General features: G+C 42.1%; 1 protein-coding gene across 4 annotated transcripts in view; it reads right to left on the reverse strand.

Moving 5' to 3' along the window:
• The window catches only part of Gale (UDP-galactose 4'-epimerase), a 245,840-nt gene extending 220,811 nt beyond the window's left edge, over nt 1-25,029 (reverse strand). Inside the window, exon 1 of one of the 4 annotated variants that reach the window (XM_067791398.1) lies at nt 24,784-25,029. In XM_067791398.1, coding sequence (XP_067647499.1) covers nt 24,784-24,924 — 141 coding nt within the window. In that variant the 5' untranslated portion in view covers nt 24,925-25,029. Of the gene's footprint in view, nt 1-24,765 lie in introns of all 4 variants that reach the window. The other 3 variants (XM_067791397.1, XM_067791395.1, XM_067791394.1) reach the window with 3 other exon arrangements.
• Between the last annotated feature and the right edge of the window lie 1,591 nt (nt 25,030-26,620).

The raw sequence follows: 26,620 nt of genomic DNA on the forward strand, positions 1-26,620 counted from the left end.
GTCTGAAGATTCAAATAAATAAAAAGTATTTTTTATTTGAACGCTGAGTAAATAATAAATAAAAAGTATCTTTGATTCGTCTGAGGAATCAAATAACAAATAAAAAGTATTGTAACGAATTTACTTGCAAATCCTCTTATATGCAATCCTCTGCTAAGTTCGAATCACTAAACTGTTGAATAAATAACTCCAATATTGAACAATGGAAAAATGGCCTTTATTAAAGTACTTCACAATAACACTTATACTTTGCTACTCGCTGGCTTAATAACCAAACTGATTGATAACTCAAATGAAACTCTACTATTGGCCGCCAGATCACGTGCTTAATCAAACTGATTGATAGCTCAACTCAAACTGAATTACTTCTTACTCGCCTGCCCCGCTTTTATAGTTTACGCTGCATACTTCTAGGCTCTTCGATTTCCAGATCTTACTAGTTATTGCTCTCTCTTGTGACAACTCAGATAAGATATATGCATGTGTTTGTGCATTGCCGTTCCGCTGCTCGTATACGTACATATGTGTAGACGCAATTATTTATTCGTTTATGTAGATACATAATGATTGAATTATTGATGTGAATGTTTGTAGTTTACAGTCTCTCGCGCATACATAGGCGTATAAGTAAATGCATCTGTGTGTGACTTATTTCGGCTGCCTTATATATGTGTATACATGATTTGATTATTGACGTAAATACTGCTTATCGTGGCCTTGTTGTTGTTGTTGTAGCAATGTTCGCCCCACCTAATAGCCGCGACCGATCACAAATTGTCATCAATATCCTCTAACGGGAGTCCAAGGAAACTTGCCGTTTCAACAGGGGTGGACCATAAGGAAAGGGGTGCTAGAGGCGTTGGTTCCACATTACAATTAAAGAGATGGTTGGTGTCATGTGGGGACACATTGCAAGCAGGGCATACATTTTGTATGTCGGGGTTGATTCTGGATAGGTAAGAGTTTAACCTGTTACAGTATCCAGAACGAAGTTGAGCAAAAGTGACACGCGTTTCCCTGGGGAGTATGCGTTCCTCTTCTGCGAGTTCTGGATATTTTTCTTCAAGTACTGGATTCACCGGGCAATTCCCGACATAGAGGTCCGACGCCTGTCTATGGAGTTCACCAAGGCCCTGCTTGTGTTTTTCCGCTTCATACGGCTGGGTTCTCAGGTGCCGTATTTCCTCAAAATGCTTACGGAGATGACTCCTTAGGCCCCTAGGCGGTGCTGGTTCGTCAATCAGATGTCTGTTGGGATGCCCAGGTTTCTGGGTATTCAACAGAAACTGTTTGGTCAGCATCTCATTTCTCTCCCTGATGGGGAGTATTCTCGCCTCATTATGCAGATGGTGTTCTGGGGACATAAGAAGACAGCCCGTGGCGATTCTGAGAGCAGTATTTTGGCAGGCCTGTAGTTTCTTCCAGTGGGTGGTTTTTAGGCTTGGCGACCATATGGGTGACGCGTAGCACGTAATCGGCTGGCTAATTGCTTTGTATGTGGTCAAGAGCGTTTCTTTATCTTTTTCTTGGAACAATTGCGGTTGCGTGCGCACCAAAATGTAGATCCTGATCAAACGTCACACCCAAGATTTTGGGGTGTAGGACAGTCGGTAGCGTAGTGCCATCGACGTGGATGTTCAATATGGTCGACATTTGGGGCGTCCATGTTGTAAATAAGGTCGCGGAAGATTTAGTCGGTGACAATGCCAGGTTTCGCGAGGCGAAAAAACTGGAGAGATCAGGGAGATAGCCGTTTATTTTATTACATAGCTCATCGATCTTTGGGCCTGGGCCTGTGGCCATTATTGTGCAGTCATCGGCGTAGGAAACGATTGTGACTCCTTCCGGTGGTGAAGGTAGCTTAGATATGTAGAAATTAAACAAAAGCGGGTATAGGACACCACCCTGTGGCACCCCTTGTTTAATTCTCCTTTGTTTTGATGTTTCGTTTCTGAATTGCACCGATGCCTGCCGACCACCCAGATAATTTGCGGTCCACCTTTTAAGACATGGGGGAAGGGTAGACCCTTCCAGGTCTTGCAGTAACGAGCCATGGTTGACCGTATCAAAAGCTTTTGATAGGTCTAACGCTACGAGTACTGTTCTATGGTGGGGATATTGATTCAAACCGCAATTTATCTGGGTGCTAATGACATTTAGCGCGGAGGTAGTGCTATGGAGTTTTCTGAAGCCATGCTGATGAGGGGCTAGCTGCAAATGTGCTTGGAAATAAGGGAGCAAAATGGCTTCAAGCGTCTTTGCCACTGGCGATAGGAGAGATATCGGACGATATGTCTCACCTACGTTAGCTGGATTCCCAGGCTTTAGTAGCGGGACCACCTTGGCCATTTTCCATTTCTCGGGTATGACAAAGGTGGAAAGAGACAGGTTGAAGACATGCGCTAAATATTTGAAACCCTCTTTCCCTAGGTTTTTAAGCATCGGCATGGCTATGCCGTCTGGGCCCACTGCTTTGGATGGTTTAGCGCGACCAATGGCGTCCTCAACCTCTCTAGCGGTGATGGTAATTGGTGACGCGCTGAGTTTGTGTTTATGTGCGTGTCTATTGGCTCTCCGTCTATCTTTGTCGACCGTAGGATGCATTATATATTGTCGGCAGAAAGCGCTCGCGCATTTTTTCGCATCCGACAGCACCTTATCGCCAAAGGCGATGGAAACTTTGTCTTTGTGCTTAGTCGGATTCGATAGGGACTTTACGGTGGACCAAAGTTTACCTACACCGGTAGAGAGGTTACAACCTCTTAGGTGCTCTTCCCATTTCGCCCGCTTGTGTTCGTCCACAAGCAATCTGATGCGTTGGTTTATATCCCTTGTTTGGCGGTCGCCTGGATCAAGCTGTCTTATAAGGTCGCGTTCCCTCGCTAAGCTCGCGGCCTCCGCCGGGAAGTGGGGCCGGATTTCGGGAATTCTCCCGGCGGGAATGAAATGTGCCGAGGCGGATTCAATAACCTTACGGAAGGCACGCTCCCCTTGGCGAGCATCAGTCGGGATAGGGAGGGCAGCAAAGCTGCTGTCTGTTGCAGATTTATATTCTTCCCACTTTCCTTTTTTGAAGTTTATGAAAGTGCGTTTTTCGGTGACGATGAAGTCGGCGGTACGCTCGAACGAAATAAGTATGGGCAGGTGGTCGGATGCCAATGTTACCATCGGCTGCCAGTTGAAGCAATTTACGAGTTCTGCGCTCACGATTGAGATATCTGGCGAGCTATGACAGCTTCCTACCATACGTGTGGGGGCGTCTCCGTTTATTGTGCAGAACGTCGTTTCGTCTATTTGATCCGCCAACATCCCACCCCTACTGTCCGCCCGCAAGTTTGAATGCCATAGGTCGTGATGGGCATTGAAATCGCCTAAGATAATGCGATTGTTGCCAGTGAGTAAGGCCTCGATATTAGGGCGGTATCCACTGGGGCAACAGGTGACAGGAGGGATGTAGATGTTGATGATTTCTAGATTTGCATAGCCTGACCGGACAGATAGGCCTTGACGTTCTAAGACATTGTCACTGCGGTCGATGCCAGGATCAAATATATGATATTGCACAGAGTGGTGTATAATAAACGCGACGCCGCTTCCATTTCCGCTCTCGCGGTCTTTCCTTTGGACATTATAACCAGAGCAGGTCTGCAATGCAGATCTTGCTGTGAGTTTAGTCTCTTGAATCGCAGCAATGCGGATGTTGTGCCGCTTCATGAAATCGACTATCTACGTAATCTTCCCAGTTAGTCCATTACAGTTGAACTGCAGAATTCTGAAGTGCATGAGGGGTGACGCCGCCACTCTAGGGGTAAGTGAGGGGTGACTACGCCTAGGTTGTGGAAGGCCAGGACGCAATTGCTGTTGTGGCCTTGGGACTGGGTGCCCTTGGGCAAGCATTGGGGTACCCGGATGATTTGGGTTTGCGACCTGGCAACATGGCGCGATGAAACCCGTCGAGGGGTTGCCGTCGCGGAGACCAGAACATCTAGGAAAGTGGCACCACCCAAGGCAGGAGCTGCATTGAGCGGATGTCGCAAACCTATACATTCTGTGCTGGCAGACGGTGCAAACGGAGGCAGGGACTAAGAGCCTGTTTCCCTGACCTGCACGATTGCTGCCAGAAAAGAGGGGGGGGGGGGGGGGGGGGGGGGGGGGGGAGAAGAAGACGGGGGGCAGGGGCTGATGCTCAGCATTGCTACCAGCTCTACTACGAAGGTAGTAGTTATGAGTGGTATCAGCTGTGTGAGTTGTTGGCGCCGTGGGGCGTGAGCAGCAGCGGGTACTTGTTGTGGCTTGCTGAGCAGCGAAGCTGCTGGAAGGTAGTGGGGATACGCTTAGGCGTAGACTACGGGACGCACTTGGGCGTGTGCAGCAAGGAGCCACAAAAGATTTATAAAAGTTACGTTGACGTCGGGTTTTGGGATCAAGCCCAGAACAACCTGTCCGATGCAACCATCCCTTGCACGAGACACACTGAACAGAGTATGACCGTCCTAAAAAGATTATTTTCTGGCAAATGCAGCAAAACCATTTCTCAGGACCGGGGTCAGGAGACGGACCCGGATTGGGTTCGATACCTTCCCGTAGTAAGAGAATATGTAGCAGTCCTGCTGCAAGGAGCTGCTGGGAGGATGACAATTTGTGGGAGGGACGAAACAAATTAAATGGGGTCACACTGAAATGACAGTCCTTGGTCGGGAAAAATCCCGAGTCGCTCCGGTACATAGAACCGACTGCCTTGGGAAGCCTTATCGTGGCCTTAGATCGCCTTAGTGATGGGATAACTTAGTGATGCTAATATCCGTGACACTGCCCTCCACCTAAGTCTGATCGTCCCGGTCAGACAAATCTCTCGATCTAAACGTTGCCAGCCTTTCCAAATGGACCACTTTCATTTTGGTTCGTGGTTTACCGATGGTTTGTATGCGGTACACTACATCGTTGATCCGTTTTACAACTTTGTATGGGCCTTCCCAATTACACTGCAATTTCGGGGACAAACCTTTTTTACGTTGTGGGTTGTATAACAGCACCAAATCTCCTTCCTGAAAACCTTCTGAATTAATTGCTTTATCATATCTGGCTTTCATCTTGTCACTCATAATCTTTGTTCGTTGCCTTATCAGATCATGTATTTCTCTTAGATCTTCTTCCAAATCACTAGTGGATTTCCTGACATTTCTCTCCGCATTGGCATCTATCCCAAACTTCAAATCAGCTGGCAGTCTAAGGTCATTGCCAAAAATTACTTTTGCAGGGGTTTGGCCCGTTGTCTCATGCACTGCTGATCGGTAAGCCATCAAGAATAATGGTATGCGGGTATCCCATTCTTTATGGTACTTGTCTACTACTTTCCTTAAGTGCTCCTCCAATGTTCTATTGAATCGTTCTACCATACCATCGGATTGAGGATGCAATGCAGTTGTCCGTGTTTTTCGAATGCCCAATGACTTACACATTTCCTGGAACACAGCTGATTCGAAATTCCTGCCTTGGTCAGAATGTAACTCCATTGGTACACCATACCTTGCAACCCATTCGTTTTTAACCACTTCTGCTACTGTTTCGGCTTCTTGGTTTGGGATTGGGTATACCTCTGGCCATTTACTGAAATAATCCATAACCACCAGTACGTATTTGTTTCCGCGGTTGCTAGTAGGAAATGGACCTGCGATATCCATGGCGATCCTTTCAAATGGCGCACCTGAGTTATATTGCTTCATCTGGCCATGACTTCGTGTTCTGGGCCCTTTCGCTCTGCTGCAAACCTCGCAGTTCGCAATCCACTCAGTGACCGACTGACGGCAACCAACCCAATAGAATCTCTGTTTAATCTTCTCGAGCGTCTTCGTGATTCCAAGATGACCTCCGCTTGGACCATTATGCAGCTCGCTGAGCACGTCAGGAATCCTCTTTCTGGGAACAAATATCAGTTTATTCTTGTATTTACCATCCTCACTCTCCCATACTCGATGAAGGCAACCGGATATCAATTCTAAACTGTTCCACTGTGCCCAATATGACTTCGCAATGGGACTCTCTGCTGACATCTCTTCTCTGTTTGGTCTTTCATTTCGTTCGAGCCCTTGCATAACACGTGACAGATCTGCATCTTCTAGCTGGCACTTTCTTAGCTGTTCCTTGTCCCATTCATCTGTACATGTTATATTCATTAGCCGGACATCTATAATGTCTTCTTTAGCCTCGGCTTTTGAACAGTGCTTGCATTCCAAACTACATGGTCTTCGTGACATTGCATCAGCATTTCCATGGGTACTACCTTTTCGATGCTCAATGGAAAAGTCGTAGCTTTGTAGTCGCTCGATCCACCGTGCCAATTGTCCTTCCGGATTACGGAACTGCAGAAGCCATTTCAACGCTGCGTGATCTGTCCTGACACGGAATCGCTGGCCGTAGAGGTATTTGTGAAAATGTTTAATGCACTCTACCAATGCCAACAGCTCTCTTCGCGTAACACAGTAGTTCCTCTCTGGTTTTCCAATCGAACGGCTGTAGTATGCAACTACCTTCTCCTGTGCATCGACCAGTTGTGATAAAACGCCTCCTATAGCATATCCACTCGCATCTGTATCTAGAATAAATGTTGCTCCTGGAATCGGATATGCTAACATTGGGGCAGTGCATAAACGCTCCTTCAATGTTTGGAAAGCCACTTCTTGCTCCTTCTTCCATTCAAAAGCTTTGTTTTTTCTTGTAAGCTCATGGAGGCTATGGGCTACGCTGGAAAAATTTGGTACAAATCGGCGGTAATATGTGCACAGCCCAAGAAAACTTCTCAATTCATGTAGGTTCTGTGGTCTTGGCCAATCCTTTACTGCCTCTATCTTTTCATTCGCTGTACAGACACCTTCTGTAGTTACCTTGTGGCCCAAATAATTTACTTACTTTTTAAACAGCGTACACTTTTTGGGACTTAACTTCAGACCAGCGCCAGCTATTCTCTGGAAAACTTCCTCCAAGTTCTTAAGATGTTCATCAAAACTCTTGCCCAATACGATGATGTCGTCCAGGTACACCAAGCATGTTTTCCAATGTAGTCCTTTCAGTACCTGGTCCATGAGTCTCTCAAAAGTAGCTGGTGCATTACAAAGTCCAAAAGGCATCACTGTAAATTGCCAAAGACCATCACCGACACTGAAGGCTGTTTTCTCTTTATCTTCCTCCTTCACCTCAACTTGCCAGTAGCCGCTTTTCAAGTCCAGTGTGGGAAACCATTTCGTACCAGATAGCGAGTCCAGAGTGTCGTCAATTCTTGGCAACGGGTAGCTATCCTTTTTCGTAACGTCATTCAACTTCCGGTAGTCCACGCAAAACCTCATTTTTCCATCCTTCTTCTTTACAAGTACTACCGGTAAGCTCCATGGACTAGCTGATGGTTCGATGACGCCGCTGTCACTCATTTCTTGTATGATTTGACTCACAACTTCCCGCTTCGCTAGTGGAACACTACGTGGAGCTTGACGGATCGGCCTCGCATCTCCAGTGTCAATTTGATGTTTCACAACATTGGTGCGGCCTGGTTTGGAACCATCCTGGTCAAATATGTTCGCGTATTTTATGAGCATTTTTCCTACAAGTATGTTCAGTGCTGATTTATTTGCTGCTTCGACAACCCACAATTTGTTTGTCCCACAATCTCCATCAACCTTTGCCCAGATGACTGCTTCTGATTTTGGTGGTATTTGCTGACTCTCTTCCACCAGCACTCGTTTACTACTGTAGCCTCTCTCGTAGCCGAAATTAAGTGGCACATCCATGTTCTTATATCGCATCGTCTTGCTTTGCATATCGATTTTGATGCCTTGGTTGATTAAGAAGTCCACTCCAATTATGATTTCATCAACAATAGCTGCCACTATAAAATTGTGAAGTACCGTGAGGTTCCCAATTGCTACTTCACATTCTACTTCTCCAATTACCTGGGTGTCTTCTCCAGTGGCTGTACGCAATATTGCTCCATGCAATGGTTTTATCTTCTTGTTGACTAAATCCGCTCGAATGATGGAATGAGATGCACCCGTATCTACAGTCAGTAAACGTTCCTTTCCATCAACATGTCCTCCGACAGTAAGATTGCTCGACCTTCTTCCAATTTGTGAGATAGAGATTATGGGGCATTCAATTGAGGGAGTCAGCTGTCGCCCCTTGCTGCTGACTCGCTTTAGTTTAACGATTGATTTGTCTTGGAGATTTGCTCATCTCCTTCTGCTCTGCGTTTACGACCACCCACATTGTTGGAACTGTTAGGGTTGGTGTTGCAATAACGCGCAATATGCCCTGGCTTTCCACACTTAAAGCATTTGACTGCATCATTATTCTTCTGCTGCGTACCGTTCAATGCTTCCAAAATTGCGTCTACCCAGTCTGGCTTTTCCACTTCCACGCGATGAGCTTTGTACGCTGGCTTACTCAAAAGTGAGGCTGCTTCCTGAGTCAGTGCATGCGATACCGTTTCAGCAAACGTTAGGTTTGGATTCGCATATGTAGCCCGCTTCGTTTCCACATCTCGTATGCCATTTATGAAGCTCTGGATTTTTACCCTTTCAGTGTATTCCACGGGTGCGTCTGCATTCGCAAGATGAGCCAATCTTTCAATATCTGAAGCAAACTCCTGCAATGTCTCATTTGTTTTGGTAGCGGTTTTGCAACTCAATTTGGAATATCTGTTTCCTATGCTCGCTTCCGTAACGTCTCTCTAAAGCGCTCATCAATGTTTCGTAGTGGTTCCGCTCATACTCTGGGATGGTCTGTAAGATTTCCGCGGCAGGCCCTTTCAGTGCCACGAACAGAGCTGCAACTTTATCTTCAGCATTCCATTGGTTCACTGCTGCGGTCTTCTCAAAATGTAGCTTAAAGACCTGAAAAGGAACAGAACCGTCAAAGGATGGTGTTTTTACCTTTGGATTACTCGCTGAAACTGCTGGACGATTTAGTTGTAACTGCTCGATACGTCCTCTCAAAGCATCCACCTCGGCCTCGATTTTATCCTGTCGACCACTGAAGCCTTCATGAAACTGGGTTAGTTTTTCTTCCATATGCGCTTCCAGTTTAGATGATATACGGACTTCCTGCTCTTCTAGTTGTGTGGAGATCTGAGATGATATCTGTGCTGAAATTTGTGAAATACGCGTTTCTTGTGCTTCAATTTTCGATGTTATTTCTGACGACATTTCTGCAATACGTGTCTTCTGTTCTTCCATCTTGGATGTTATACGGTTCTCCTGGGATTCCAGTTGAGATGACATATACGTTTTCTGTTCTTCCAGTTGTGATGCCATATATGTCTTCTGCTCTTCCAGTTGTGATGACATTTGTGACGACATTGATGCTACTGTCGATGTTTGTGCAGATATTGCAGCCAATATCATGTTCAAGTCTGTGCTGGTAACCGTCTGCGATGTTTCGTTTTTCTCTTCAATTTTTGTTGTCTCCTCGCCATCAAGATGAAAGACATCAATTCCTTCTGCTTCCATTGCCTCTCTTAGCCGTGCCTGAAGTTCGTGTTTAACGCCGCTTGTATTCAATGCACGGTTCTCCAACTCCTTCTTTAGTTGCTGGACCTTTAATTCACTGAACTTTGCCATGTCCTTGTTGTCCTCTGGAATTTATTCAACAATTCCTCTTCTGACACCAATTGTAACGAATTTACTTGCAAATCCTCTTATATGCAATCCTCTGCTAAGTTCGAATCACTAAACTGTTGAATAAATAACTCCAATATTGAACAATGGAAAAATGGCCTTTATTAAAGTACTTCACAATAACACTTATACTTTGCTTCTCGCTGGCTTAATAACCAAACTGATTGATAACTCAAATGAAACTCTACTATTGGCCGCCAGATCGCGTGCTTAATCAAACTGATTGATAGCTCAACTCAAACTGAATTACTTCTTACTCGCCTGCCCCGCTTTTATAGTTTACGCTGCATACTTCTATGCTCTTCGATTTCCTGATCTTACTAGTTATTGCTCTCTCTTGTGACAACTCAGATAAGATATATGCATGTGTTTGTGCATTGCCGTTCCGCTGCTCGTATACGTACATATGTGTAGACGCAATTATTTATTCGTTTATGTAGATAAATAATGATTGAATTATTGATGTGAATGTTTGTAGTTTAGTCTCTCGCGCATACATAGGCGTATAAGTAAATGCATATGTGTGTGACTTATTTCGGCTGCCTTATATATGTGTATACATGATTTGATTATTGACGTAAATACTGCTTATCGTGGCCTTAGATTGTCTTAGTGATGGGATAACTTAGTGATGCTAATATCCGTCACAGTATTTTTTACTTGAACGCCGGCATAGCCATGCCGATGCTTAAAAGCCTAGGGAAAGAGGGTTTCAAATACTTAGCACATGTCTTCAACCTGTCTCTTTCCACCTTTGTCATACCCGAAAAATGGAAAATGGCCAAGGTGGTCCCACTACTAAAGCCTGGGAAACCAGCTAACATAGGAGAGTCGTATCGTCCGATATCTCTCCTATCGCCAGTACAAAGACGCTTGAAGCCATTTTGCTCCCCTACTTCCAAGCAAATTTGCAGCTAGCCTCTCATCAGCATGGCTTCAGAAAACTCCATAGCACCACCACCGCGCTAAATGCCATCAGCACCCAAATAAATTGCGGTTTAAATCAAAACCCTCACCATAGAACAGTACTCGTAGCGCTAGACCTATCAAAAGCTTTTGATACGGTCAACCATGGCACGTTACTGCAAGACCTGGAAGGGTCTACCCTTCCCCATGTCTTAAAAGGTGGGCCGCAAATTATCTGTGTGGTCGGCAGGCATCGGTGCTATTTAGAAACGAAACATCAAAACCAAGAAGAATTAAACAAGCGGTGCCACAGGGTGGTGTCCTATCCCCGCTTTTATTTAATTTCTACATATCTAAGCTACCTTCACCACCAGAAGGAGTCACTATCGTTTCATACGCCGATGACTGCACAATAATGGCCACAGGCCCAGGCCCACAGATAGATGAGCTCTGCAGCAGAATAAACGGCTACCTCCCTGATCTCTCCAGTCACTACGCTACCGACTGTCCTACACCCCAAAATCTTGGGTGTGACGTTTGATCAGGATCTACATTTTGGTGAGCACGCAGTCGCAATTGTTCCCAAAATCCAGAGCCGTAATAAAATCCTCAAATCAAATGCTGGCAGTACCTGGGGAAAAGATAAAGAAACACTCATTACTACATACAAAGCAATTGGGCCTATTATTATTTTATGGTGCAGTTGGTTCGTCTTCATTGCAAAAATTCGTCTGATTTTACACGCTTTAGAGGAAAAGTGTTCTACTCAGAAATACTGTGGTTCGCGAAGCCGGTGTTGGACCGGCTAAGGGCTATTTTTTATAAGCGCGGCCGTAGGCCGCCTACGCAGAAAGGTGTTATACTCAGAAATACTGTGGTTCGCGAAGCCGGTGTTGGACCGGCTAAGGGTTATTTTTTATAAGCGCGGCCGAATTCCGCCTACGCGGAGAGGTGTTCTACTCAGAAATACTGTGGTTCGCGAAGCCAGTGTTGGACCGGTTAAGGGTTATTTTTTATAAGCGCGGCCGAAGGCCGCCTACGAGGAAAGGTGTTCTACTCAGAAATACTGTGGTTCGCGAAGCCGGTGTTAATCCGGCTAAGGGTTATTTTTTATAAGCGCGGCCGAAGGCCGCCTACGTATAAAGGTGTTCTACTCGGAAATACTGTGGTTGGCGAAGCCGGTGTTGGACCGGCTAACGGTTATTTTTTATAAGTGCGACCGAAGGCCGCCTACGCGGAAAGGTGTTCTACTCAGAAATACTGTGGTTCGCGAAGCCGGTGTTGAACCGGCTAAGGGTTATTTTTTTATAAGCGCGGCCGAAGTCCGCCTACGCGGAAAGGTCTTCTACTCAGAAATACTGTGGTCGGCGAAGCCGGTGTAGGACCGGCTAAGGGTTATTTTGTATAAGAGCGTTCGTTGTGTGCGGTCGTGTTTTTGTTTACCGCTCTCTCAATTTTATTTAATTGTTTGTATTTTTTGTCATGGATGATTTCTCTGCAAAGTACAATAAATGTTTTTCAAAGTCGGATTCTAATATTGTGCCGCTTAATGGCTTTTGTAAAAAAATATTTGTTGTTCTTGTTGTAGCAGTGCTTCGCCCCACCTAACAGCCGCGACCGATCACAAATTGTCATCAATATCCTCTAACGGGAGTCCAAGGAAAGTTGCTGTTTCAACAGGGGTGGACCATAATGAAAGGGGTGTTAGAGGCGTTGGTTCCACATTACAATTAAAGGGATGGTTGGTGTCATTTGGGGACACATTGCAAGCGGGGCATACATTTTGTATGTCGGGGTTGATTCTGGATAGGTAAGAGTTTAACCTGTTACAGTATCCAGAACGAAGTTGAGTCAGAGTGACACGCGTTTCCCTGGGGAGTATGCGTTCCTCCTCCTCAATCAGATGTCTGTTTGGATGCCCAGGTTTCTGGGTGTTCAACAGGAACTGTTTGGTTGGCATCTCATTTCTCTCCCTGATGGCGAGTATTCTCGCCTCATTATGTAGATGGTGTTCTGGGGACATAAGAAGGCAGCCCGTGGCGATTCTGAGAGCAGTATTTTGGCAGGCCTGTAGCTTCTTCCAGTGGGTAATTTTTAGGCTTGGCGACAATATGTTGCACGTAAACGGCTGGCCAATTGCTTTGTATGTAGTAATGAGCGTTTCTTTATCTTTTCCCCAGGTACTGCCAGCAAGGGATTTGACGATTTTATTACGGCTCTGGATTTTCGAAACAATTGCGGCTGCGTAATCACCAAAATGTAGATCCTGATCAAACGTCACACCCAAGATTTTGGGGTGTAGGACAGTCGGTAGCGTAGTGCCATCGACGTGGATGTTCAAAATGGTCGACATTTGGAACGACCATGTTGTAAATAAGGTCGCGAAAGATTTAGTCGGTGATAATGCCAAGTTTCGCGAGGCGAAACAACTGGAGAGATCAGGGAGGTAGCCGTTTATTCTGTTGCAGAGCTCATCGATCTGTGGGCCTGGGCCTGTGGCCATTATTGTGCAGTCATCGGCGTATGAAACGATAGTGACTCCTTCTGGTAGTGAAGGTAGCTTAGATATGTAGAAATTAAACAAAAGTGGGGATAAGACACCACCCTGTGGCACCCCTTGTTTAATTCTTCTTGGTTTTGATGTTTCGTTTCTAAATTGCACCGATGCCTGCCGACCACCCAGATAATTTGCGGTCCACATTTTAAGACATGGGGGAAGGGTAGACCCTTCCAGGTCTTGCAGTAACGTGCCATGGTTGACCGTATCAAAAGCTTTTGATAGGTCTAGCGCTACTAGTACTGTTCTATGGTGGGGTTTTGATTTAAACCGCAATTTATCTGGGTGCTGATGGCATTTAGCGCGGTGGTGGTGCTATGGAGTTTTCTGAAGCCATGCTGATGAGAGGCTAGCTGCAAATTTGCTTGGAAGTTACAACCTCTTAGGTGCTCCTCCCATTTCGTCCGCTTGTGTTCATCAACAAGCAATCTGATGCGTTGGTTTATGTCCCTTATTTGGGGGTCGCCTGGGTCGAGCTGTCTTATAAGGTCGCTAAATTTGCGGCCTCCGCAGGGAAGTGGGGTCGAATTTCGGGAATTCTCCCGGCGGGAATGAAACGTGCCGTGGCGGATTCAATGACCTTGCGGAAAGCACGCTCCCCTTGGCGGGCATCAGTCGGGATAGGAAGGGCAGCAAAGAGGTTGTCTGTGCTTGTTGCAAAAATATCTCTGAATATATTAGACTAATTAAGTCAAATCGTCATTTGTTGTACGTGTGTGGGGAGTGTGTAGACATGCCAGATAAGCGCTGTAAAGCTCTTGATTCTGTACTCACTGCTCAAAACACACAAGTGCTATGGATAATAAATTCCTAAAGTTTTCTAAACAATTTGACTCACTAAAGGAAGAATTAATAAATTCTTTGCATTCGTCCAACAACAATTTGTGTGTTCCTGCAAATTCTCCGGATCTCAACATCAGAAATAATGTCAACTCTAATGTTCATAGTCCACTAACAATTTCTTTGCAGCCATCAAACGGTTCCTCCTCTAATAATATTCGCTCTCTGCCTACATGTGCCTCTTCTTAACATCCATCTTCTTTCACATCTACATTTGCAAATAAACAAACACAATCTTCGTTTGTTCTCGCTAATAATGTTCCTGAATCCCTTATACATTGGCAACCCCTTCTACAGGTTGCAACTAATACCCAATCATCATTGCCAAATGCTCTGACAATTAACATTAATAATCCCTCTACTTCTACACCTGCAACTAATACACAATCATTATTGCCAAATACATTGGCAACCTTAGCTATATCTACACCTACAATTAATACTCAATCAACATTGTCAAATGCTCTTACAACCAACATTAATAATGCTTCTACTTCTACACCTGCAACTATTACACAATCATCATTGTCAAATGCTCTGCCATCTAACATAATCAATTCTTCTTCAAATACGCCAGCAAAAAATAAGGTGAGATCGAAAGGTTCTGCACCCCCAGCGGGCGATTCCATACAGAGTGGATTAGTTATTACTCATTCTAATAATTCGACAATTGCTACTAATAGTGAGTCAGCAAATATTCTATCATATGCCACTGTCACTTCTTGCCCTACTAGCAAATCACCTAAGGCTCCTGCCACAGCTATTCGAAGCGCACGTGCTCCAAACGAATTAAATGTTAATGGCAATAATAACAATGCTGAGCTGGATGTTTTTGTGCCATATAAATGGATCCATATTTCATCTTTCAGACCCTCGGTCACAGGGGAAAAATTGTTAAATATATATCCGATCATATCAAAATTGATACATCAGCCTTGGCTTGTTTTAAGTTAGTAAGGAGGGATGCTGACATCAACTCTTTGGTGAGAGTTTCGTTTAAAGTTCGTGTGCGCTCAGCTGATTATAATAAGCTATTTGATCCTGCTCTGTGGCCCTCCAATGTCAGTGTAATGTACCTTAACTTTGGTACAAATTACTTTTGTTAAATAAAAGAGAACGATTGAGAAGGCACGTGTTGTTTATATTTCGTGTCTAGAACAATCTTTAATAATATATATATTCAAGTGTGTACAATAATAAAGTGGTTGTACAGTAATATGTATATATAGGAATGTGTATTGTGAATCGATTGTATGTGTGTTTCTGAACCGATGATAGGTTTGTTCCTGACATCCCTCCTTTTCAGCGGTACCTTGCGGGTGTTTTAATTACACGTCCAGAGCGAGTGCGTGGTGGATGATTCAGGCTAGCTGCATCCTGTGGTGTAGCGGGCGTGGAAGGTTCAGCTTCACTAGGCACGTCATCTGGCGAACACTGTTGTGTTGTGGTTTCTGTAGGTGGCTGTGTTGGACTCGAAGAACTTTGGTTTTTTGGTTCAACAGTGGGACGATCTGTGGACGAGTTAGGATCAACGTCGACGGATGAAGTGGCTGGCTTAAGATGCCATGTGTTTCTTCTGTATATGGCGCCATCCTCGGTTTGTACTCTGTACGAGTGGTGTCCTTCTGGTCTCACTATATAAGCTGGAACTCAGTTATTATGGCGCTAGCTGTATGCCCGTGTTGTCTTCGAGGCACTTTTTCATCAGGTTTTTTGCCTCTTGTACATAGCGTTCGGCTAGACCATTTGAACGTGGAAAATGAGGGCTCGAAATTCTATGTTCAAAGTTCCATTCTTTCTGAAAAGCCCTGAAATCGCTACAGTCAAATTGTTTACCACCATCTGATAATAGTACTTCCGGGATGCCGAAGGTAGCAAACCATGTCTTAAGTTCTTTAATGACGTTGAAGCTGGTGATATTGTTTAGTTGTTTAAAGTCAAAGTATCCTGAGTAGCTATCTGCAATGAGGATGTAATCCTTTTCTCTTAAGTGGAATATGTCCGAAGCGACAATACTCCATGGCCGTTTCGGTGCTGCTTGTAAATTTATTTGTTCCATCTGATTATCTTTTTGTATTTTGCTGCATGCACTGCAAGTTTTTATGTACTCAGTTAAATCTTTGGTCATTGTTGGCTAGAATACATTGTCACGGGCCAGTTTTAGCGTCCCTTGTAGTCCCTTATGACTAAGATGGCAATGTTTCATTACTAATGGCACCATTGAGTTTGGAACCAATACTCTGTGATCTTTAAAAACTATGTCCTCGTAAACGCTGAGAGCCTCTCTGTAGTACCAATATTTTTTGAGATTTACCGGCACTTTATTGATGGTCTCTGGCCATCCTTTTAATATGTTTGACTTTAAATCATTAAGTTCTTTACTTTTTGAGGTCTCTGCTTTAAGTTCGTCTTTTCGTGAATGGTACAATAGCACATATTTGTAAATTTTCTGTATTTAAATCTTCACTATCTAAGTTTTCGCAGTATCTGCTCAGTAAATCTGCTACATACAATTCCGTACCTTTTTTATAAGTGACTTTTGGATTATAAGGCAGGATTTGATACATGATTCTTTGAAATCTCGGTGGTGCATCTGTAATTGGCTTTTTAAATATTGTCTCAAGAGGCATATGGTCAGATTCAATCGTTAAATCTTTGCAACCCCAAATGTACATGTGAAATTTTTTACATGCAACTAGAATGGCGTTTGCTTCTTTTTCTAATTGGCTATAGCCCTGTTCAGTTTTTGTGAACGATTTCGCACAGTAAGTGATCGGCTTCTGTTTTTGTATTAGTACTCCGCCACATGCATAACTACTGGCATCTACTGACAGCAAAATTGGCGCTTTCGTGTCATAATACCCTAGTACTGGTGGATTCTTCAACATATTTTTTAATTTATTGAATGCTTCATTGTGTTGCGTATCCTACACCCACTCAACATCTTTTCGCAATAATTGTCTTAGTGGTTGGGTGATATCTGCCAAATTTTTTATAAATTTCGACACGTATGTTACCATACCCAAGAATCATTGCAACTCTTTCACGTTTTCCGGTTGCTTAATTTTCGTTATAATTTCTATTTTTTCGGGATCAGGTTTTACCCCTCCAGCGGAGACTATATGTCCCAGAAACTTTACTTCTTGTGTATTAAAAACGCATTTTTCTTTATTGAGCTTAAGGCCTGCTTTTCTGAATTTGTCAAGTACCTCTTGAGTGATCCTCTCTAGTTATAGTTTGCTGGTGGCATGGAAGAGAACATCATCCATAGACACCTCCGCGTTCTTTACGTCCGACATCAACGAACTCATTAATTGTTGGAAAACTTCCGGATGCTAACCCAAATGGCATTCTTAAGCAAGAGTATCTTCCGAATGGGGTACTGAATGTCAGATATTCTGAAGTACGGGGTGTTACTTGCAGTTGCCAAAAGCCTTTTTTACAATCGAGTAACGTGAACCACTTAGAGCCGTGGATGCGGGCTCTAATTTCTTCTAACGTAGTAAGTGGATATTTATCTCCGATGGATCTAAACAGAGTTTAATTTTATTATTTTTTTTTACTACGACCATGGGTGACACAGCCGGTGTCGGCTTGGTTATGGGTTTAATTATTTTTTGCGCTACCATACTATCAAGCTCATCTTTAACCTGCTGTCTAATAGTATGCGGGATTTTTCGCGCAGGGCATATGCTTAGTTTCGGACTTTCTATTAAGTCTATGTCGTATTTGTATTGCTTAAGGCAACCAATTCTTTCAAACAAGTTTTCATCAACCGTTAAAGTTTCAATACGCCTCACTAATTTCAATTTCTCACATGTTGACTTACCAAGCACTGCTGTAACATCCGCTTTGACAACTAAGTATTTTATGGGTACCTCTCGTTTTTTAGTAAGCGTGTCTATGACCACTTCACCCAGTACGGGGATTTTATGGTTTGAAAACGATGTTAATTGCTTTGTTGGCGATGGACTGATGTGAACGTCTATTTTCTTTATTATTTCGTAGTTTAAAACGTTGCACTGGCTACCTGTGTCAAGCTTAAACTTTACCATTACATTTTTAGCCAGCGTAGCTTTTTCATACCAGTCTTCGACGTCCACAATGTCTAAATCCGCACCTACCGTAGACACTAAAAACTTGTAATCGTTGCTTTCTCGGTCTTGGACCAGTTCGTTGACCGTTTTGCTTTTGCAACAGTTGGTAAGGTGGCCTTTTCTTTTGCATTTTTGGCAAACCTTTTTGAAGGCCGGACAGTTACGGCGACCGTGCGTAGTATCACACCTATTGCAGTGAAAGGGTTCATCTTTTTTGTTAGTTTGTTTGATGTCTCTTTTATTTTGCTTTTTGTTTCCACGTAACGGCGTCAACTGTGGCCGCTTGCTTCATTGTTGTTACCTGCATCTTAACTTGCTCTGCAGAGTGACATATATCTATTGCTTTTTCCAGGGTTAATCTGCTTTCCGCTAGTAGTTTTTCTCTTGTTGTATCATTTGTTATACCTACTACTATTCTGTCGCGAATTAAAGTGTCTTCTAACGTCCCGTAGCTACAATTTTTAATTTTGCTTCTTAGATCTGTAACGAATTCATTAAATGTTTGACACTCCTTTTGTACGATGGTGTTGAATACATATCTTTCGTACGTTTCGTTGATTTGGGGTGTAAAATATTCTGTAAATCGGCTTTTGATTGTGCTGACGCTTTTTTTATCACTTTCTGTTAAATTAAAAGTATTGTAAATTACTGCTGCGTCATTTCCTACCGACGACATGAATACTGCGACTTGCACTTCTGGTTTCTTAGTATCCAGTTCTGTCGCGATCGCGTACCACTCGAATTGTTGAAGCCACAATTTCCACTCGTTTGCCACATTTTGGTAATTGTTAATGATAAAACTTTTTGGTGGTCTAATATTGTGGTCCGGTTTTTCGCTATTAGTTGCTGATTCTGGCATTTTTTCGCTTTAATTCGGGTTTCGGCACCATGTAATGTACCTTAACTTTGGTACAAATTACTTTTGTTAAATAAAATAGAACGATTGAGAAGGCATGTGTTTTATTATATTTCGTGTCTAGAATAATCTTTAATAATATATATATTCAAGTGTGTACAATAATAAAGTGGTTGTGCAGTAATAGCCGTGTTTTTTAACACGCGTATATCCGTTTACGCTTAAACTTTATATTGACTGCTAAGGGACAAACTATAAATACACCTCTGAAATTGCTGCGCATAAATTTTGTCCTACTAAATTTCAATACGCATTATACTCAGATGTAACTGAAATATGTGTCTTTGTGTCACCCTCTACACTAATTCTATGTATTCTATGTGTGTCCACAATTCATCGCAACTGATTCAGCTATATGTTATACCCTATGGCCATCAGAGCGTTGCGTCTCCGCTTTTCGGTACACCGTGTTGCTGTAGCTAGTTGTTTAACCACAGCCGCTAGATGGGTCTCCTAAGCATTATCTAAGCGAAGATAGGCGTTTTTTAACACGCGCAAACGAAACGTATACGCGCGTGTTAAAAAACACGGCTAATATGTATATATAGGAATGTGTATTGTGAATCGATTGTATCTGTGTTCCTGAACCGATGATAGGTTTGCTCCTGACAGTCACTATCAAGCCATTTAGGTTTTTTCCAAAATCGGAGAAAACCCATCGGTATCGTAGGTTCACGTAATGATCAACTCAACAACAATCGTAATATCCACACTTGCTCATCGAATGCACGTTTGAGAGTCTACTTTCAAAATGTCGGCGGCATGCGCACCAAATCTAATGATTTTCTTTTGTCTTCGTCTCGTGTGGAAACGTGCCTCAATGAAGACTTCTTTGATGAAGAATACTTTGACTCTAAGCTATTCCTTGCGGAAAGATCGAGACTCCGTGAAAACTGGTCAAAAGAAAGGGGGTGGAGTGTTGATTGCAGTTAACAGAAACCTGCATTCATCAAGGTTTCAACTTCTACATTCTAATTCATTACTAGATCAGCTGTGCGTCTGTATTTCCAGTTCCTCTAGCTCAACTTTCATATGTTGCTCGTACATACCGCCGAACAGTGGTGATTCCTTATACTCATCTCTTGTCGAGAAGATCGTCAATCTATGCGAAAGCCACCCGGATACGAGTTTTTGCATACTCGGAGATTTCAATATGCCTAATATTGTTTGGACAGACTTTCAATGTAATGGTATTCTAACTCCTACGAATGTCACGCGTTCTTATGAAATCAACCTTATAGATAATATTTTAAGTTCCAATTTGATTCAAATCAATAATTTATTTAATACTCTTTCGAGGTTGCTTGATCTTGTGTTTGTCGATGAGAATTTAATATTTGATCTCTCTGAGATTACTCTTCCTGTGTGTCCATCCGATAGATATCACTTACCGCTTGTCATTCAATTAAATATCTTTGCTGCTATCCCTACGTTGACTGCATTGGATAACTCACCTTTGATTTCAGTGAATTGAACAATGTCTTACTTGCACTTAACTGGGGAAATATATTTCTTTCTAATGACGTCAGCATGTGTTATGATCTTTTCTTATCGAAGTTGTCTGAGATATTTCATAGTACAGTGCCTCGTTTTAGGCCTAGGTTGCATAAATTACCTTGGTATAACATAACTCTTAAGAGGTTGAAAAAAATCGTAACAAATTCAATAAATTATATGAGGCAAATAAGGAAAACATTTCTCTTAGGGAACAGTACTTTAATAGTGTGCGGCAGTTTAATGTTCTCGACAAATTTCTTTATAATCGCTACATGCGTAGGCTCGAAGATGAGCTTAAGGAAAATCCAATAGCCTTTTGGAACTTTATCCGCTCCAAACTTGGTTCAACGAATATTCCGATCTGCATGACCTTTAATGGGGTAAGCTCCCAGTCGCCAACTGAAACAGTTGAGCTTTTTGCGGAATTCTTTAAATCTAACTTTGATGATGCCAATGTAGGTTTGGTTGGCTCCCATTCGCACTCGGGACTTTGTGATCAGATAGATTTTGGTTCCCTCATTATCTCCGAGGATGATGTTCGCAATGCTATGCTTTCCCTTAAACCCTCGCTAAGTTGTGACACTGATGGCCTTTGCGCCTTCGTACTGAAGCATTGTAGTTTAACTCTCTGCGCCCCTATCTGCAATATTTTCAATTTATCTCTGTCCTCTGGAACTTTTATCGATAGATGGAAAAGGAGCTCAATTTGTCCTATTTTCAAATCCGGTAATAAAAATGACATCTCTAACTATAGGCCTATTGCTAATCTCACAGTATGCTCAAAGCTTTTCGAAAAAATCATAAAGGAGAAGTTGTATTTTATCATTAAAAGGGCGATTGACAACATGGGTTTGTTGCTGGTCACTCTACTGTTACTAATATAGGGTCGTTTTCTGATTTCTGTATCTCTGAATTTAAGGATGGCTGCCAGGTTGACACCATATATGCTGACTTCTCAAAGGCTTTTGATAAATTTTCACATCAAATCTTACTATCTTGAGTATATTGGATTTCATTCCGTATTCTCATCTTGGTTAAAATCGTATCTGTCGGACAAGTCTCTATGTGTTGAAATCGAGGGCTGCAAGTCCCTCCCTTTTTATGCAACGTCTGGAGTTCCTCAGAGTAGCATTTTCGGGCCTTTATTGTTTGTGCTTTTTATAAATGATATTGGTTCCTGTTTTTTTTTCGTCCTCTTTCCTTCTATATGCAGATGATTTAAATCTGTAAGATTATTTCTTATCATAGACTGGATAAATTAAACATGAATATAAGCGCGGCTGAAGGCCGCCTACGTGGAAAGGTGTTCTACTCAGAAATAGTGTGGTTGGCGAAGCCGGTGTTGGACCGGCTAAGGATTTTTTTTTATAAGCGCGGCCGAAGGCCGCCTTCACGGAAAGGTGTCCTTCTTAGAATTGTCGGCCACTTATTGCTTTTCCATGGTAGCGTCATTTTCTTCCATTTAGTTTGTTTCTTGTGCTTCATACTTTTTGTGCTTGTTGTGAGACATAATTCTAATTTGGGTAATAGTCTAGTTGAGGGGTCGACTGCTAATACGCTACCAAAAATATCGGAAGAGGTGTCAAAAGACGCTTATTAATCTCGAGAACAATAATCCGATGGCAAAAAAAGAAAAATTTTATCTCTGTCCGGAGATATTTGCAGTTGAAGTTGGCGATTTCCATGTGGTTGTTGTTGTGCTTGTACCTCCAAAAAAATTGTGCATCACCGTGGCGGTAGGCACGGTTATACCGCACACCCGGACTTGGCATGGCGTAGCCCAGGGTTATTTTTTATAAGGGCGGCCGAAGGCCGCCAACGCAGAAAGGTGTTCTGCGCAAAAATACTATGGATCCGACCCCCGGTTTCCTAGGTACCCGCGGGTTTTTTTTCGGTTTTTCGTTAATATCTTTTGAACGCGTTAAATTATTAATGCTGATGTCAAGACGCGTCGTTTGACACCTCTCTCAACTAGACTATTACCCTAATTTGTTATTTTAGAATTTCTTTTCAACTTTTCAAAATGAGTAGTAAAAATATTTATATTTTCCTTTTTCTTTATTAACTGAAAGGTGGTAAGGTAATATTTATATTTGTTTTTTTTTTTTTTGTTGATGTGGCAGCACAGCTTTGTAATGCCATCAATAAAATATATATATATAAATGTGCATGTTGCTACAAAAGCGCGATTGATTTAATAAAACATTGGTATTAGTGCAGCTTAGGGGCCCCACCCTAAAGTTGGGCCAAGATTGTGCAGTTTAGGGGCCCCATCCTAAAATTGGGCCTTTTTTGAGTGAGGTATCAAAAGACGCGTAGATCAAGAATCCGAAAGCGGAAGTTAACTTTTTTTGGTAATTGTGCAGTTTAGGGGCCCCACCTTAAAACGGGGCCTTTTTTTTGAGTGAAGTATCAAAAGACGCGTATTCACGTCTAGATCAAGAATCCGAAAGAGGAAGTTAACTTTTTTTGCCCGTTCAAAAGATATTAACGAAAAACCGAAAAGACCCGCGGGTACTTCCGAAACCGGGGATGGGATCCATAGTATTTTTGCGCAGAACACCTTTCTCCGTTGGCGGCCCTAGGCCGGGCTTATAAAAATTAACCCTGGGCTACGCCATGCCAAGTCCGGGTGTGTGGTATAACCGTGACTAAATTAAATCGCTGCCGTTTTTTTAATCAACTGTTTGTATTGTGTAGATAATTATTATTATTTATTTTGGGTAACGTTTTACAAGACGGTGCACCACCTAATTTTTCTGTCAAAAGATATAAGCAAAAAATCGGTTAAACTGTTATATGGTTGTTGTTTTTTGCCAGTTTTGTTGTACACACACACATACACACGCAGAAAGGTATCCTGCGCCGTTTTAATGTTGATCCCCAAACCGGTGTCGGACCCATCCAGGGTAATTTTGGTAATAGTCTAGTTGAGGGGTCGACTGCTAATACGCTACCAAAAATATCGAGAGAGATGTCAAACGACGCGTCTTGACATCAGTATTAATAATCCGAAGGCGAAAAATAAAAATTTTAACGCGTTCAAAAGATATTAACGAAAAACCGAAAAAAGACCCGCGGGTACTTCCGAAACCGGGGGTGGAATCCATAGCATTTTTGCGCAGAATACCTTTCTGCGTTGGCGGCCTTAGGCCGCGCTTATAAAAAATAACCCTGGGCTACGCCATGCCACGTCCGGGTGTGTGGTTTAACCGTGGCTACCGCCACGGTGATGCACAATTTTTTTGGTGGGTACCAACACAACAACAACCACATGGAAATCGCCAACTTCAACTGCAAATATCTCCGGACAGAGATAAAATTTTTCTTTTCCGCCTTCAGATTATTGTTCTCGAGGTTAATACGCGTCTTTTGACACCTCTCTCGATATTTTTGTTAGCGTATTAGCAGTCGACCCCTCAACTAGACTATTACCTTTTTTATAATCGCGGCCGAAGGCCGCCAACGCAGAAAGGTGTTCTGCGTAAAAATACTATGGATCCGACCCCCAGTTTCGGAGGTACCCGCGGGTCTTTTTTCGGTTTTTCGTTAATATCTTTTGAACGCGGTTAAATTTTTATTTTCCGCCTTCGGATTATTAATACTGATGTCAAGGCGCGTCGTTCGACACCTCTCTCGATATTTTTGGTTGCGTATTAGAAGTCGACCCCTCAACTAGACTATTAACAACCTTATTTCTAAAATTTTGATGTTGCTTTGCCCGGGGTGCGAACCCAGGGCATACGGTGTGGCAGGCGGAGCACGCTACCATCACACCACGATGGCCGTCCTGTAGATATATAAATAAATAAAGACGCATATTAGTAATCGACCCCTGTTCTAGACTTTTTCCAAACTTTTATCTTACGGTTTATTTCGGTTTACTGTTGTCGAGGTCAATACGCGTCTTCTGACAACTCATTAGCAGTCGACCCCTTTTTTATACTGTTACCCAAATTTCGAAAGTCAAACCTTTTTTGGTTTCGAATAAAGTGAAATGTATCCTTACTGCATAGCCATCCCTGCAAAGGCAATTAGTCTAATTTTCAAAATTTCTTTTCCCCCCGCCGAGCTTTCAGAGGGCATCGATCATTTGTTTATCAACGTGGACTTAAGGAGAGCCTGAATAAATTCTAAGACGTTCTTATGGAGCTTGCATCCAAATTTGTTTTAACTGTATCATTACGGTGGCCTGGCATTATCCACTAAAAACAATACACAATACACTTTGCAATGATGATTGATTGCCACGTTTAAGAATTGTATACTTATGTATGTAACTATGCTCACTTTGATAACTTTTATCACCTTAGTATACTCTGCCACGTTCTGTTCAATACTAAATACTTTTTGCAAATAGGTTTCGGTAAAGAACAGTTCTGTTATCAGTAATTTCTGAGATGTTTTATGCTGCATCGTATCTATTTTTTCTGTAACTAATACATTCATTAATATCAATGAACCATGATATAAAAAAATCTATAAGGTACAAGTCTTTTCTTAAGTCTGCGTTAGATAGAATTTCAGGTACAACTTTAAAGCTGTAAACACAATCCCGAGCGTAGGCGAAATACGCTATACGCCGCATCAGGCGATGTCATTTCTCATATCAGTTTCATCTACAGAAATAAAGATGAAAACAATTAAAACTTTGGTAACGTTTTACAAGACGGTGCACCACCTAATTTTTATCAAAAATTATCAAAGGTGGTATCAAAAGACGCGTCTCGCCCTCCTTTTTAAGAATCCAGGAAATCAAAAATTTTTCCTGTCGAAAGTTGTTTACAGAAAAAACCATAAAATGAATCCGACAGGCTCGGAAATATGGGACCCGATCCAGTTTTTTTGCACAGAACACCTTTCTGCGTTGGCGGCCTTTGGCCGCGATTTAAAAAATAACCCTGGGTGGGTCCGACACCGGTTTGGGGATCAAAACTAAATGCGTGCAGAACAACTTTTTGCATTAGTGTGTGTGTACAACAAATCTGAAAAAAAAAACAACAACCACATGAAAATTAGAACCGATTTTTTGCTTATATCTTTCGACAGAAATAAAAATTTAAATCTTCGCTTCCAGATTCTAAATACGGAGTTCGAGACGCGTCTTTTGATATCACCTTTGATAATTTTTGATAAAAATTAAGTGGTGCACCCTCTTGTAAAACGTTACAAAAGTTTTAATAAAAAAAATACCAAACACGTTGAAAATAAAGATGTTGCATGCGCGAACTTCAGCGTAGAGCAGTGAAGTGTAACAAAAGTCATTATCTCGTCGCTAAGATCCTGAGCCAGATAAAACGAAACTAGAAAACTGACTGGATGATGGCTAAAATTGTAGTAGGGCACTTCAACATAATTTAAGCACACAAAATACACTGATTGGAGTTTTAGAGAGTAAAAATTAAAATTCTGAACAGATTAGCTGAATAAAAAGTGTACAAATAATTGTTAAATAACAAATACAGACAGAGGGAGTTTAACACATTCTGCTGCGGTGAGTGGTGAATGTGTCCTTTTTTTTGTGCTTTAACCCTAGAATATCATACTTCGTCGAAACGACGAAGCATGTTTTTGTTTTTGGTTTTCCTCCTTAAATTATATGTTTTTTTTGCTGATTTTTTGTATAGATGATATTAAAAAGCTAAATTGTTTTTGTCTTATTTCATTAAAATTCATTAAAAAGAATTTATTAATACAAATTTAAACATCTTTTTTAAACAGGAGACATCCTTTGTACGCCTTTAAATATTACCATAGTCGATTCGACGAAGTATGATGTTTATGTATTAAAAATAAGTATGATATTCTAGGGTTAAAGCTGTCAGAATAGCTGATTATGGCGGAGTAGAAATGATACTCCAAGTGCCAGGTTATTCTTGTGTGTTTTGTTTATTTTTAATTCATTAATTTCATTTCGTGAATTTTCTTTCATCTCATTGTTTTTTAAATACGTGGCTTGAAGCCATGTTTTATCCACTATCCCGTTATGTATATATAGTTGGTTTTTTTAATTGGCACCACGCCAGCACTGCTGTTTTTTCAATATGTGGCTTGTAGCCATGCCTTTTTCATTGTATTTAATTCTGTTATTTTCTACATAATTATTAATTTCACTTTAAAGATTTGTTATTCTTTGTATTTTCAG

The sequence above is a fragment of the Eurosta solidaginis genome, chromosome 5, assembly GCF_040869045.1.
Source record: "Eurosta solidaginis isolate ZX-2024a chromosome 5, ASM4086904v1, whole genome shotgun sequence".
In the NCBI taxonomy this organism is placed as follows: domain Eukaryota; kingdom Metazoa; phylum Arthropoda; class Insecta; order Diptera; family Tephritidae; genus Eurosta; species Eurosta solidaginis.